At 42.3% G+C, this 16,715-nt stretch overlaps 1 protein-coding gene across 1 annotated transcript in view; it reads right to left on the bottom strand.

Moving 5' to 3' along the window:
- Positions 1-242: 242 nt before the first annotated feature.
- Positions 243-16,715, bottom strand: part of FBXL2 (F-box and leucine rich repeat protein 2) — a 220,617-nt gene continuing 204,144 nt past the window's right edge. The window contains exons 11-15 of the mRNA XM_042782016.1: positions 15,287-15,347; positions 14,215-14,259; positions 13,577-13,633; positions 1,323-1,535; positions 243-350 (exon numbers count right to left, since the gene is read on the bottom strand). Of these exons, the coding sequence (XP_042637950.1) occupies positions 243-350; positions 1,323-1,535; positions 13,577-13,633; positions 14,215-14,259; positions 15,287-15,347 (484 nt within the window). The remainder of the gene's footprint in view (positions 351-1,322; positions 1,536-13,576; positions 13,634-14,214; positions 14,260-15,286; positions 15,348-16,715) is intronic.

Genomic DNA, 16,715 nt, shown 5'->3' with positions numbered 1-16,715 from the left:
TGCGGTCCTGGCTGCATTGAGACTGCTCTGGTCACATGTTAACTAACACAAAGCATTGACTTGATTGCATTACAGCAGGATAAAGGTGAAAACTATCACCAGAGTTACTGAAAGCCATACAGAAGTCTTTTACCTGTGAAAGCCTTTCCCAATGGACAATCAACAGATCTGGTTGGAAGTGGAGGAGGTCAGGAAGACTCAGAAGGACACCACACCAAGCCTTTGGGGAGGGGCCACTGTTGTCAGAGGACAACACAGCATCTGCACAGTCGCCGTCCACCCCCTCCCACTGCTGTTGGTGGGGTGACAGGAGCAAAGTAGGCATGAACTTTGACATGAGGGAGCTGAGCCTGGAAGTAGAAAGAAGGAAAATGTGGAACAGTCCTGAGACTTTGCTGTTTGTAGGATTATAGTCATAATCCTAGAGAAGAATAGATACCTGCCCATATGTAGTCACTGGCCCTTTGTACAAACTGAGTGAAGTTTTAGACAGCTCTAGCATCCTGGATGAAGGTGCTTTGAGGTATACACGCACAGTTGTCTGAACTTAAAAGGATGATTAAGAACTTGTAGATAAACTACATGGGGAAGGAAAATCAAAATCTGATGAGCCTTCTTAGCCTGGAAATTAGCCAAAACCATGTTCTACTTTATATTGGTAATAACCATAAGTCACCTTCTTTTAAACAAACAAACAAAAACCAAACTCAACTGCCATCGAGTCGATTCTGACTCACAGAGACCCCTTTTGGTTTTGGTGGTGGTAAATCTTTACAGAAGTAGATTGCCCAATCTTTCTGCAGAGTGGCTGGTGGGTTTGAACTGCCAAGCTTCTGGTTAGCAGTAGCCTTAGGCAGTAGGCCACCACAGCTCCTTCACTTTCCTTTAGTATAGGCCTTATAAAGGGCACCAGATTATATGGGCCCTCTGCCCCAGGCATGCTAGAGCTGAATCTTCAAGGGTGAGTTCTAAGCACAAGAAGTTTGAGTCAGTCTAAAGTGACTTCCTGTGGAGTCAGATCAGTTTGCATATAGCCAAGAAACCAAACCTACTGCCATCAAGTTGTGATTCACATCAACCCTCTAGGACAGAGTAGGACTGTTCCATAGGGTTTCCAAGGGTTTAACTCTTTAGGGAAGCAGACTGTCACATCTTTCTCACAGACAGCTTAGTGGTTTCAAACTGCTGACCTTTTGGTTACTTTTGGAGTACTTTAACCACCAGAGCTCCTTCTGGTTTAAGGCAGAACATAAATTTCGAATGTTGACTGTTGATGTATTCACCTATGCCAGGTGTGACCAACTCCCCTGTCTCCTACCTACCCGCATCCTCTTGATGCCGGCTCGGGTAATCTGCTGGCAGTCATAGAGCTCAAGGCGCTCCAGGCCACGGCAGTTCTCTAGATGTTCCAGGGCCACATCAGTGATGAGGAGGCAGTTGTCCAGTTCCAGCACCCGCAGTCTCTCGTGACCACAGGTGCTGTTGCTCAGGTGTAGGATCCCATCATCTGTGATGAGCTCACAGTGGGACAGGCTCTGCAACAAAATGAAGCTGATGGTCCCAGGACCCTCTCACTCTCAGACTTGCCTTGGAAAGGCAAGGAAGCTGTGAAATGTCACCACGATAGCTGCTTGTAGGAGAATTAAACACAAAGCCTGCAACTGGCCAGAAGTTTCTCTTACCTGACTGTGTAAAGATGGAAATCAAAATTTCAAGGGAAGTTTAACCATTAAACCCTCACCCATTTCTCCACTTAAATTGAGACCAGAAGTCAGTCTAATGATCTTTGTTCATGCAAAAAACGGTGAAGACGGCTGTGACTGAGAGACATACTGAGTGTCTTTAAAGGTTTCAATCCATTAGACCTTAAGTAGTGTAATTCGACATAAATAGTTTCAGGCCTGAAAATTTATCCCAATGCATATTATAAACTGTAATTCTCACTCCTCCATAAAATTTCTTAAAAGCCAAAAAAAAAAAAAAACTGCATCCAATATAATGATTTGTCTCAGTTATTTAATTTGTTCCTTCAAATACATGAGTCCCAACTCTGTGCCAGGTCTTGCATGTGCAATGTGAGTAAAACAGGCACGTTATGTACTGGGAGCTGAAGGGCTAAAGATGAAATAGCGTTCATTAATCAAACTATAAAAGCTCTGAGAACCTATTACAGTGGGATGTGACCTGAGAATTTGATGACTAATGATAAAAGAATTAAGAGTGCTGTGTGCAAGGCCCTGTGTCAAAAGAATGGCTAGTACCAGGTGTAGGAAGAAGGCTAGCATAAGGGGTCCAGAGTGGAAGGAAGCAGTCAGATGCAGATGGAGCTGAGCTGGGAGCCAGATAACCGAGGTGCATAGGCCACGTAAAGGATTACCTTGAGTATAAAGTCATTGGGAAGAATCTTAAGGAGAAGGCAATGTTAAGTTTTTTAAAAAGATAATCACATACCACTGTACACCCACTAGAATGGCTAAAATGAAAAAGATGGAAAATGAGAAGTAGTGAGGATATGGAACAACTGGAACTCTGAGTTGTTGCAGGGAGAATTTGGATATTCCTGAGTGAAGTACACGCATGTGTTAAGCAAAGTAATGTAATGTTGTTGTTGTTGTTGTTATGTGCCGTCGAGTTGGCCCCGACTCATAGCGACCCCTCCTTGGGTTTTCGAGGCAGTATCACTACGGAAGTAGGATTGCCCAACCTTCCGAGGAGTGGCTGGTGGGTTTGAACCGCCAGCCGTCTGGTTAGCAGTCAAGTGCCTTAGGCACTACGCTACCAGAGCTCCTACATTTAGTAGTACAAAGGATAAATAAATTACAGTGTATCCATATAATGGAATACTATACAGCAATAAGGACCCACAGTGTAACAATATGCAACAATATAGATATATTTCACAAATGTAATACTGAGTAAAGAAGCTACACACAGTATATGATGATTATTAGGCTTTATATACCAAAAAAATACACCAAACTCACTGCTGTGTCATTGGATCCGAGTCACAGTGACCCCTCCTTGGGTTCCTGAGGTGGTATCACTACAGAAGTAGATTGTCCAACGTTCCTTCCGGGGAGTGGCTGGTGGGTTTGAATTGCCAGCCTTCTGGTTAGCAGTCAAATGCCTTAGGCACTACGCCACCAGAGCTCCCAGGCTTTATTATAATAAGGTATAAAACAGGCAAAACTAACATATGCAATTGGAAGTCACTACTTTTGGGGTATCAGTGACTGGGAGGGAGTGGGGAAGGGGGTGTTGCTGGGGCCTTGAACAAAGTTCATCCTTAATCTGAGTGTGCTAACTTCATGAAAATGCCTTGGTCTATGTACACTTACCTTTTATTCCTTTGTGCATATTTTACTTCAATAAAAAGTTGAGAACAAAAATCTGTCTGCTCAAATGTATCAAGAGTACAAAAGTAGACCTAGAAGAAATGGACAAATTTCTAGAAACAAGACCTATCTAAACTAGCACAGACTGAGGAAGAAAATTTGAACAGACCCTTAAAGTAAACTGAGCAGGTCATTAAAAAAAAAAAAACAAAAAACCTTACAAAAAAAGCCCTGGTGGCCATTAGGCAAGAAAGGGTAAGGAAGAAGTCATACTATCCCTATTTGCTGATTACATGAACCTATACCTAGAAAACCCAAGAGACTCAGTCAAAAATCTACTGGACCTAATTGAGAGATACAGCATTGTGGCATTGGATCAACATCCAAAAACAGCTGTATTCCTCAAAGAGATTGCTGAAGAAGGAATAAGGAAATCAATACCGTTTACAATAGCTACCAAAAAAAAATAAAATACTTGGGAATAAATCTTACCAGGGACACACAAGACCTCTACAAAGAAAACTATAAAAAAATTACTTCAAGAAACCATAAGAGATCTACATAAATGTAAAAACACAACATGCTCGTGGATAGAAGATTGAACAATGTGAAAATGTCAGCTCTATCCAAAGCAATCTATACATTCAATGCAATCCCAATCCAGATCCCATCAACATTTTTTAAGGATATGGAAAACCTAATCACTAAGTTTATATGTAAAGGAAAGAGACCTCAGGTAAGCAAAGCACTACTGAAGAAGAACAAAGTAGGAGGTCTCACACTGCCAGATCTCAAAACCTACTATACAGCCACAGTAGTCAAAACTGCCTGGTATTGGTTTAATGACAGATACATAGACCAATGGAATAGCATTGAGAACCCAGAAATAGATCCATCGACCTATGGCCAGCTGATCTTTGACAAAGGGCCGAAATCCATTAAATAGGGAAGAGAATTGTTTGTTAAATGGTGCTGGGAAAACTGGATATCCATTTGCAGAAAATGAAACAAGATCTGTACCTTACACCATACACAAAAACTAACTCCAGATGGATCAAAGACTTATATGTGAAACCTAAAACTATACAGTTCCTCAAGGAAAAACTAGGGGCAAATTTAGGGGTCCTAATATATGGCATAAATAGACTATCAAGCATAACCCAAAATGCACAAACAGCAGAAGAGAAACTAGATGAATGGGACCTTCTAAAGATTAAATTTTTATGTACTTCCATAGACTTCTCCAGAAGAGTCAAAAGAGAACCTACAGATTGGGAAAAATTTGGCAATGACATACCTGACAGGGGACCTATCTCTAGAATTTACAAAAAACTCTTAACACCTCAATAACTAAAAGACAATCCAATTAAAAAATGGGCAGAAGACATGAATAGACACTTCACCAAGGAGGATATTCAGGCAGCCAACAAACATGAAGAAATGCTCACGATCATTAGCCACTGGAGAGATGAAAATCAAAATGAGATACCATCTTGCTCCAGCACTAGTAGCAAATTTCAACGAGACAGAAAATAACAAATGCTGGCAAGGATGTGGAGAGACTGGGACTCTCGTACACTGCTGGTGGGACTTTAAAATGATACAATCCCTGTGGGAAGTAGTATGGTGATTCATTCAAAAGTTGGAATTAGAAATACCACTTGACCCAGCCATTCCATTACTAGGTATATATCCTAAAGAAGTGAGAACCATGACAAGAACAGACATACGCACACCCATGTTCATCGCAGCACTATTTACAAGGTGTCCATCAACTGAGGAATGGATAACCAAACTATGGTACATACACACAGTGGAGTATTATGCCACCCTAAACAATAACCTAGAATCTGCAAAACACTGTATAACGTGGATGAACTTGGAGGACATTATGCTGAGTGAAATAAGTCACTCACAAAAGGACAAATACTGTATTAGTCCATTAATGTCAAGGAAAGGTGTATCTATGGAAGGAAATTTTCTTTGTTGGTTACCAGGGGTGGGAGGGGAAGAGAGGGGAACTCTGTTAGATAGAGAGAAGTATTGATTTGGGTGAAGAGAAGGGCAATGTACCAAATGTGAGTGATCAGCATGGTGGCAGTGATGAAGAGAAAGACATAAGGAGGTACAGACAGGTACAGACAACAAAGATGAACCCTTTTGCACATACAGTACTGTGTTGTCAGTGAAGGCAATTATGGGTATATGGGTGGATAGGTGGGTGGACAGGCTGAACTATTAGGTATGTCTATGAAGCAAGGAGTGTACCCAAGACCATGTATAGGGTTGGCAGACAATGGTCCTATAAATGTATTTGTATGATCTAAATTCCCAGGTGTATAACAGAGCTGACAAGGGACAAGGTTGTAGTCACTTCTTGGTCACAGCCACTACCCAGAGGGAATGAGTAGTTGAACCTGTGGGATCAGGACCATAGTTGTAGGGGACATCAAACTCAATTGGCATAACATACTACACAAAACATTGTTCCACCTCCTACTTTGGTGAGTAGCGACTGGGACCTTAAAAGCTTGCAAGCAGCCATCTAGATGCAATGATGGGTCTCTCCTCTTCCAAAGCAAAGAAGAATGAAGAAAACAAAAGATTCATGGAAAGAGTTAGTCCTAGCGACTGGTACACCATGCGATCCACAGCCTATACAATTATGAGACCAGAAAAACTAGATAATGCCTGGCTACTACTGTCAACCACTCGGAGGGGCATCTATGTAGGAGATTCTGGATAGAGAGGGAGAACAACGTGGAACAAAACTCAAAATCATTTGGGGAGAAAAAAAAGGGGAGGACCAGGTTTGCTGGTCCGATAGAACCTCGTGGAACCACTGAGACTATGGCCCCTAGCTGCCCTTCAGGTCTGGAATTGAACCCACACCTGTGGCTTCCAGCCAAACAGGAGACAGGCATATGAGTTGAACATTTACCTGCGGTAGATACACTCCTTGGAGAGAACAACCATGGGAGAAAGAAGGGCTGTTTATGCACAGGGAGATAGCTCAGGGGGCAGGAGTACCTGGAGGAACACACACAGGGAAGAGGTAAGTATCAGGAGGAAGTAGGAGGGGAGCTGTTGCATTGGGGTAAATTGTAGTCAATGTCACGAGACAACATGTGTTTGAACTGCTGTATGGAAAGTGAATTTGTTCTGTAAACTTTCACCCAAATCGCAATTAAAAAAAGAACAAGAGAGGGTAGGGATCTGGAGTAAGATGGAGTATGTTTGGGTGACAGGGGCAAGCCAGGTAAGCGAGTAGGGCAGTAAATGAGCAGAGCAGTTTGGAACAAGTAGGGGAGACAAACTTGTCTGTCGGTTGTACTGTGGTGGCTTGAGTGCTGCTACGAGGCTGGAGGCTATGCCACTGGTGTTCCAAATGCCAGCAGGGTTAGCCATGATGGAGAGGTTTCAGCGGAGCTTCCAGAGTAAGGCAGACTTGGAAGAAGGAAGAGGCCATCAACTTCTCAAAGATTTGGCCAGTGAAAACCTTATAAATAGCAGTGAGACACTGTCTGATATACTACTGGAAAACTTTATGAATAGCCCTGAAATACTACCTGATACAGTGCCAGAAGATGAGCCCCTCAGGTGAAAGGTACTCAAAATATGATGGGGGAAGAGCTGCCTCCTTAGAGCAGAGCTGACTTTATTGATGGGCACAGACTAAAGCTTTCAGGACCCCCATGTGCTGATGTGGCACATGTCAAGATGAGAAGAAACAGCTGCAAACATCCATTAATAATCAGAACATGGAATGTACAAAGTATGAATCTAGGAAAACTAGAAGTTGTAAAAAATGAAATGGAACACATAAAGATCAATATCCTAGACATTAGTGAGCTGAAATGGACTGGTTTTGGCCATTGTAAATCAGACAACCATATGATCTACTCTGCCGGGAATGACAAATTGAAGAGGAATGGCATGGCATTCATCATCACAAAGAATGTATCGAGATCTATCCTGAAATACAATGCTGTCTGTGATAGGGTAACAGTCATACACCTATGAGGAAGATCAGTTACTACTACTATTATTCAAATTTACACACCAACCACCAAAGCCAAAGCAAGGAAACTGGAGTTTTACCAATTTCTGCAGTCTGAAATTAACCAAACATGCAATCAAGATGTGTTAATTATCACTGGTGATTGGAATGCAAAAGCTGGAAACAAAGAAGAATCACCGGTAGTTGGACAATATGGCCTTGGTGACAGAAATAACACTGGAGATTGCTTGATAGAATTTTACAAGACCAATGACTTACTCATTGCAAATACCTTTTTCAACAACACGAATGGTGGTTACAAACATGGACTTCACCAGATGGAGTACACAGGAATCAGACTGACTACATCTGTGGCAAGAGGCAATGGAGCAGCTCAGTATCTTAAGCCAAAACAAGGCCAGGAGCTGACTGTGGAACAGACCATCAACTGCTCATACACAAGTTAAAGTTGAAGCAGAAGACAATTAAAAGAAGTCCAAGAGTGCCAAAATATGACTTTGATTATATCCCTCCTGCATTTAGAGACCATCTAAAGAATAGATTTGATGCATTGAACACCAATGACTGAAAACCAGAGGAACTGTGGGATCAAGAACATCTTCCATGAAGAAAGCAGAAGGTCATTGAAAAAAACAAGAAAGGAAGAAAAGACCAAGGTGGATGTCAGAAGAGACTCTGAAACTTGCTCTTGAGTGGAGAGTAGCTAAGCAGATGGAAGAATCAACAGGGTAAAAGAGCTGAACAGAAGATTTCAAAGAGCAGCTTAAGAAGACAAACTCAATTATTATAAAGAAATGTGTAAAGACATGGAATTGGAAAACCAGAAGGGAAGAACAAATTGAAAGAACGGAGGAAAAAATTTAAGCCTCGAATTGCAACGCTGAAAGACTTCACATGCAGTATGAACAATGCAAGAAACATCAAAAGAAGATGGAAGGAATACACAGTCACTCTACCAAAAAGAACTGGTTGATGTTCATCTATTTTAGAAGGTGGCATATGATCTAGAACCAATGGTATTGAAGGAAGAAGTCAAAGCTGCACCGAAGGAATTGGTGAAAAACAAGCCTCCAGGAATTGGACGGAATACCCACTGTGATGTTTCAACAACAGATGTCCCACTGGAGCACTCACTAGACTATGTCAAGAGATCTGGAAGACAGCTACCTGGCTAACTGACTGGAAAAGATCCTTATTTGTACGCATTACAAAGAAAGGCAATCCTACAGAATGTGGAAATTATTAAACAATATAGTATCACTGATATCACACACAAGGGTAATCTTCTGAAGATAATTCAAAAACGGTTGCAGCAGTATATTGACAGAGAACTTCCAAAAATGCAAGCTGGATTCAGAAGGGGACATAGAGCGAGGGATACCATTGCTGATGTCAGATGGATCTTGGCTGAAAGCAAAGAATACCAGAAAGATGTTTACTTGTGTTTTATTGTGTATGCAAAGGCATTTGATTGTGTGGATCATAACTAATTGTGGATAACACTGAGAAGAATGGGAATTCCAGAACACCTGATTGTACTCATGAAGAACCTGTACACAGACCAGGAAGCTATCATTCAAACAGAACAACGGGGCACTGCAAGGTTTAAAATCCGGAAGGGAGTGTGTCAGGGTTGCATCCTTTCCCCATACTTATTCAATCTATATGCTGAGCAAATAATCCGAAAAGCCAGACTGTATGAAGAAAAACATGGCATCAGGATTGGAGGAAGGCTCATTAACAACCTGAGATAGGCAGATGACACAACTTTCCTTGCTGAAAGTGAGGATGACTTGGAGCACTTACTGATGAAGATTAAAGACTACAGTCTGCACTAAGGATTACACCTCAATATAAAGGAAAAAAAAATCCTCACAACTGGTTCAATAAGCCACATCACAATAGATGAAGAAAAGACTGAAGTTGCCAAAGACTTCATATTACTTGGTTCTAAAATCAATGCCAATGGAAGCAGCCATCGAGAAATCAAAAGATGTATAGCATTGGGCAAATCTGTTGAAAACAACCTCTTTCAAGGGCTGAGGAGCAAAGATATCTCTTTGAAGACTAAGATGCACCTGACCCAAGCCATGGTATTTTCAGTTGCCTCCTATGTAGATGAAAACTAGATAATGAATAAGGGAGACCAAAGGAAAGTTAATGCTTTTGAGATCTGGTGTTGGTGAATAACACTGAAAGTACCCTGGACTGCTAAAAGAACTAACAAATCTGTCCTGGAAGAAATGCAGCCAGAATGTTCCTTGAAAGCGAGAATGGCCAGACTTCGTCTCACCTATTTTGGTCATGTTGTCAGAAGGGACCATTCCCTGGAGAAGGATGTCATGCTTGGAAAACTGGAGGGTCAACAAAAGAGGGGAAGGCCCTCAACAAGATGGACTGACACGGTGGTTGCAATGATGGGTTCAGGTGTAGTAGGGGTCATGAGGCTGGCACAGGACCAGGCAGTGTTTTATTGTACATAAGGTCACTATGAGCCTGAGACGATTCAACGGCACATAACAACAAAAGAACAATATGTTCATTGTGGCACTATTTTCAATAGCAAAGATATGGAAACAACCTAAGTGTCCATCAACAGGTTGAACACCATACAACACGAAAGTATAACGCAGAATCCATGAGACACCTCATAATGTGAATGAACTTGGACAACATTATGCTGAGTGAAGTAAGTCAAACACAGAAGGACAAATATTGTATTACTTCACTATTGTAAAAAGTCAAGGAAACTTTGGAAACTTAGTTGGTTATCAGAGATGGCACGGGAGCAGACAGGAGGGGAGGGAAAATTGCTAGACAACTTAAGAGACAAGTATTAATTTGGGTGAAGGGAAAGCCAATATACCAAAAGTGAGTGACCAATACAAAACACTAAGGAAAAGGAAGACACAAAGAGGTTCAGAAGAGGTACAAACAAAGAGAAACACTTACACATGTACGATACTATATTATCAGTAATAACAAACATTATTTTATGGGTAGATATACAGGTAGTCAGGCTGAATGGTCAGGTGTTCCTAGGCAAAAGAGAATGTATCCACGATCATATGTAAGTCTGGCAGATGATATTTCTACATACGTATTTGTAGGTGCTGAAAGAATGTCCATATAAATAGAGCTAATGGGGGCAAAGTTACAACTTCTTAACCAGAGCCAACCACCCTGAGGGAGCGAGTTGCTGGACCTGTGGGCTTGGGACCATGGTTGCAGGGGACATCAAGCTTAACTAGCATAACATACAAGACACAAAAACAGTTCTACATCCTACTTTCTTGAGTAGCACCTAGGGTCTAAAAGCTTGCAAGCAGCCATCTAGATACAACAATTAGTCTACTCTCATCCAGAGCAAAGAAGAATGAAGAAAACTAAAGACGCATGGAAACATCTGGTCCAAGGGACTAGTGAACCATGTGAACCTCAGCCTACATGACTGTGAGACCAGAAGAACTAGATGGTGCCCAGCTACCACTGTCAACCACTCAGAAAGGGATCAGTGCAGGAGATCCTGGATAGAGTGGGAGAACAAATGTGGAACAAAACTCATAATCATGTAAAAGACCAGGCTTACTGGTCTGATAGAGACTGGTGAACCCCCTGAGACTATGGCCTCTAGCCACTGTTCAGGCCTGGAACTGAAGTCACTCCTGTTGCTTCCAGCCAAACAAAAGATAGGCATGTAAGGTGAACGTTTATACCAGGAAGGTACACTACTTAGAACAATCAATCACTGGAGATCAGAAGGGCAGCATTTATGCAGGGAGAAAGTTCAGAGGGCAAGAATGCATCGAAAAGAAGGACACAGGGAAAAGGTCACCACAGGGAGGAAGTGGGAAAAGAGCTGTTATATTATGGGGATAGCAATCAATGCCATGAAACAAAATGTGTATGAATTGCTGTATGGAAAATGAATTTGTTCTGTAAACTTTAACCCAAGTCACAATTTTTTTAAAAAAGAAAAAGAATCTCAAAGCTAAGTTAGATTTCAAGTGTAATTGTGTCCCTGCTTTTCTGGTAATAATCCTTCATGGTTTTTAAGCCGGGCTTTTATCTTGGACTACTACAGTTTATCTTTCTCTCTAAGTCCCCATTCTGGAAGAAGATTGTGTAAGTACAGGGGATGAGATGGAGATTTTAAGTCACCAGAACAGAATCTCTGCTAGGGAGAACATTTCTCAAAAGACATGCCCTGACAAGTCGTTGGGGTGGACCCTGCCCCCTGACGACTTAAGAGGAAGGGCAAGAATTAGGAGCTGGTGGAAGGCCTTGCTGTGCTCAGTTTAATTCCTCAGAGGGTCCCTCTATGTCTGATGCAAGTGGATTTCTTGTGGATTCAAGTCAGGGTAGGACAAAAATAGCCCTTAAGGGAAATAGGAAGGAAGGAGATGAAAGCAAGGAAAAAGGTAGAGTTCCTAAGTTTCCCCACATTTTTGAGGGACAGGAGATCTCAGGGTGACCAAAGGTTGGAGAGGATAAAAGGAAAAAGCACATCAGAGGTACAGGCTCTGTCAATTGAAAAATCAGATATGAAACAATTTGGTGATAAAGACATCAATAGAAGTACAAAACTATTTGCAAAATACTTTGCTGTTGTTGGGTGGTAAAGAGTTGATTTGACTCATAGCGAACCCATGAGAGGATGACTGTCCCATAAGGTTTTCTGGGATGTAAAAGCTTGCAAGTAGCCAACGAGATACAACTTTTTTTTTTTTTTTTTAATTTAGATTTTATTGTGTTTTGGGTGCAAATTTACAAAGCAATTTGTTTTACATTCAACAGTTCATGCACATCTAATTTCATGCTGGGCTGTAATCTTCACAGAAGGAGACTGCCAGTCTCTCTCTCACAGAGCTGCTGGGTGGGTTTGACCAGCAAACCTTCTCGTTAGCAGCACAGTGCTTAACTGTTGTGCCAGTAGGGCTTCTTCAATACGTAGAGAGAAACAATTTATTCAGAGAGTTTGGAAGCATCTGGGTTCCTACTGATTTCTGAAATCTGACCTCAAACACAAAAACGTCCCAGGAGTATCCAGAGCCCCCATTTATGCCTGAAGGAAACAATGTCCAAAGGGAAACAGTGTCCTGAAGGAATGCAGAAAGAAGGAAAATTGGTAGAGAGAGTAATCCAAGGACAAACAGGGCTTTCATGATGCTGTGAAACTTTAGCTCTTGAGGACAGAATAAGTTTCAAAGAAGACAGACGAGAAAGCTGGCCTAAGAGAAATGGGCTTCCATTCTGCGACAGTAGAAAGACCAGATTCTGCAGAGGTCAAGAGATCTGAGATCCTTCAGTAGCTGTGTGACTCTAGGCAAGTTCCTTAACCTCCCTAAGCATCTTCACTGATAATACAAGGATGTTATAAGTGTTCTCATCACAGGACAATTGGTGGGATTAAATGAGATGATACATATAATGGGCCTAGCACAATTTCCTATACATGGGCTTACCCAACGAATGGCGATCCCTCCATCTGCTCCAGGCACCCAGAGAAAGAGCTGGATGTGAAAGTGTATGACATGTCTAGTGAAAAGTGTCAGCAACTCTTTTCACTGCTCATTTTTGATCATCAATATATTTTAATTACTTTCTACCCTAAAATTTATTTATGAGTTGTTGTTGTTGTTTGCCGTCGAGTCGGCCCTGACTCACAGCAACCCCTCCTTGGGTTTCCGAGGCAGTATCACTATGGAAGTAGGATTGCCCAACCTTCCTTCTGAGGAGTGCCTGGTGGGTTTGAACTGCCAGCCCTTTGGTGAGCAGTCAAGTGCCTTAGGCACTATGCTAACACAAAGATGGCCTACAACTCTAGCTGATCGAATTGCTGCACATGAATTTGGATGCAGTAGTAAGGATGTGGAAAGGTTGGTGGTTCTAACCCATCCAGAGGGTCCTTGGAGACAGGCCTGGAGATCTGCTTCCAAAAGATGACAGTCTTGAAAACCCCGTGCAGTAGTTCTACACTACTCACATAGGGTCACCATGACTCAGAATTGACTCAATGGCAACTAACAAGAACGTGATTAGGTTTACATCTCAAAATTAAAACGCTAACATTTAGACACTCCGCTTCCCAAGCTAGCCCAATTAACAGATTTTTGAAACCTAGAATGATACTTTTATAGAAAGGGAACCAAAACAGATTCTTGCTGTGGTATAGGGTCACTTCATCCCTAAGAGGTGAATAATGTCACAGAAGACTCACCAGGGCTTGAAGTTTAGGACAGTGAATGGAGAGCTGGATCAGCGTGCTGTCAGTTATCTGGGGAGAGACATGCTGTGTCACCATGGCTTCTGCACTTCCATTATCTATCAGAACTTAATACCTAATCCTGGCTTTGGTGAAGCAAGCACATCTGAGCATAAGAATCAAAAGGTAATTAAAAACACACCTCAAGCTGCTCAAGCAGAAGCGCCTCTCTTTACCACCAGCCTCAACCTGCCCGTTCCTAGAGATACAAAACTGTTCTCTGGCCTCCCCCCTTTGGTGCCCCAGGGGTATGTAGGGACAGAGGACAAAAAAGAGGGGAATCCAAGATCCTTTGGAGACATCCCATCACCAGACATGCAAGTGTATTTCTCCTTTAAGTTCTATTTAAAATCAAAGGACTAACTTAGGGGACAAAAGGCAAAAGATGCTGTCCTGGACTTCTCTGCTCTAGTTCTGCCGAATGACTGAGGAGTGCGAAGAATTTACACATCCCACTGCCACGGCCCTCATGGACATGGCCCCATGCCCTGCCACCTATGCTGCAGCAGAGAGGGTCCAGACTGTAGCTGTGCTTGGCTCTCTGTGCTGAGTGAGGGGCTGCTCTGCAGGGCTGTCAGAAGGAGTCCACTCACCAGGATGCATTCCTCAAGATCCATCTTCTCCAGGTCGTGGCAATTCTGAAAGAGTCCATAAGACCACCCCAACCCCCCCATGCAGGTCAGTGGTCAGGGAAACACTGCTGGCTCATCCTGTCCCTCTGACTGCTGGCCCAGTGTCCTTGTTCTCTTCTGTTAAGGTGTAAGTCCTACTCCTACAACAACTTCATGAAATAGCACTTCTGAGCAAGAGGGTGCCATTTGAATCAAAATTTCTTTGGAAATGAGAATAATGCTGCCTTGGGTTACATTTCCTTCTCTCAACCTAGAAAGATAGGTCCCTATACCTTCCCAGTGGCTCACACATATCAGCATATAAAATTATTTGAGCCACAGAATAGAAGAAAGAACCAGGTCTAAGTTACAAGAGAGCACTGGGGATGGGGTGCTCAGCCACACTGAGGTGAGTGGGTGGTGGGGTGGGAGAAGGAGTATATCAATATTCCAAGGAAGACAGGTTTCCTGGAAGCAGGCCGAGCCAGGGCCCTACAGTGACTGGCATTTCAGGGCAATATTGGAGAAGAAACAGCAGAGGGCAAAGCACAGGCTAGCAAGAGAAAGGTGTTGAGGGGCTAGGCTGGGGTCCCTATGAGGAAGGGCATCTCTTGTCAGAGAAGGGGCCCCACTCAGGGCGGCCCCATGTGTCGATGTGAGAGTGAGGCCTGAACCCTCTACAGGACCTCCCCAGATTTCTGGTCAACAGGGAAAAAACAGCAGATAGACACTGAGGGCTCTCTTTTACATTGTTGTTGTTATGCGCCATTGAGTTGGACCCAACTCACAGTGACCCCTCCTTGGGTTTCCGAGGCAGTATCACTAAGGAAGTAGATTGCCCCAACTTCCTTCCGAGGAGTGACCGGTGGGTTTGAACCGCCAGCCTTCCTGGTTGGCAGTCAAGTGCCCTAGGCACTATGCTACCAGTGCCTGTCATTTCCGTGGATAGTTTTTTTTTTTTTTTTTTTTGCATGCTCCAAAACCACTCTGACTCACTTTAAACTAGGGAGGTGAATGAGAGTTTTTTTTAATTTTTTTTAAATATATGCCTTACCCGAGCTAGAAGTGTAAAGCCTGCGTCAGTCAAATGGGAACATCGGGCAGCCTCCAAAATCCTAGATGGTGGGGAATTCAAGGGAGAAAGAAGCACCAACTGGTTAACAATGGAAACACAAACTTGATGATGCACATACTTGAGTGTATTCATCTCTCTGACATGTTTCTTTCTTGTTAACAGCTGTAAATGCAAACATTGTCCCTAATGGACCGAATGAAGCTTAGAGAGGACTGTTACCTGTCCAAAGTCCCAAAGTCCCATAGCAAAGCTTAGACAGCAAATCTTGAGCTACTCCCACAATATCAGTGCACTGCTTTTCTTCCCAAATATTTCTCAAATTTTGGGTGACTTCTGAAACACAATTAAAAACTGACTTTTATGCAACAAAATAATTTTGAGATATAATGCATTTCATAGAATTCCCAGGTACCTAAAGGAAATGAGAAAAGCCTCAGGCAATGAAAAACAGGACTTCATTCTCAGTTACCCATACTTAACGGGGGCAGAGGGGGATCCTTTAATACCATTTCTAGGTCAAACACTCCATTATGCCAACAACTTCCACCTCCTTTTTTTTTTTTTACTAGTTTTGATTTCTCAGATCCCTTCATTGAGCAGGAATATAAAAATTCTCTAGAATCTTCCTGAATAATAATAATAATAAAAGCCAACCTGAAACAGATAATTCTTAAAAGACATGGACGATGTCAGTGAAAATGGTAGAGAACTCAGAACGTCTGTCCTATCACAAAAGCAATGAATAAACAGGCAAAAACTGTCAGAATTACCTTTTCTTGGAACTCTAAAATCCAAGCAAAACTACAACAACTAGGGTAATGCTTAATAAAAAAACCAACCAACCAACCTTAGCCTTAGTGAAAGCTTCACTGTGGTTTAACTTTAAATTGCTACCACTTCCTATTCCCTAGCTCTATGGCAACTGTGAAGACAAGGATGCATTCCTGGTACAGATTCTTACTAGCAGAGGGAACAACAGAGACCTTACTGCCAACAAGTTGTGGTTATTTGTTTTGACCTGTCTAATGGCTCTCTAAATGACCAGCTCAAAGAGTTTGCCTTTATCAAAATAGTTTGCCCAACACAGAGCTCTGCCAGAGCTGGGGTAGCTTAGCAGGGGCATTTGTCAAAAACCTCTAAAGGCAACTTTATTAGCCACTGCCTCCTGGGCCTAGGATAACAACTGAGACAATAATAGACAAACCAAACTTTGTGAAGAAAGGCTAAGAAATGAAATTCTTTAGGGAATGAAGGTTTTTTTTTGTTTTGTTTTGTTCTTTTATTTATTGTGATTTGGGTGAAGATTTACAGAGCAAATTCACTCTCCATACAGCAGTTCACATATACATTGTCACATGTCATTGACCACAGTTTACCACAATGCAACAGCTCCCCTCCCACTTCCTCC

This window comes from Orycteropus afer, unplaced genomic scaffold (assembly GCF_000298275.1).
Source record: "Orycteropus afer afer isolate SDZICR_OR568_19922 unplaced genomic scaffold, OryAfe1.0 scaffold00218, whole genome shotgun sequence".
In the NCBI taxonomy this organism is placed as follows: domain Eukaryota; kingdom Metazoa; phylum Chordata; class Mammalia; order Tubulidentata; family Orycteropodidae; genus Orycteropus; species Orycteropus afer.
Note: the sequence above shows the minus strand (reverse complement) of the source record. Positions and strands in the feature narration are given on the sequence as shown.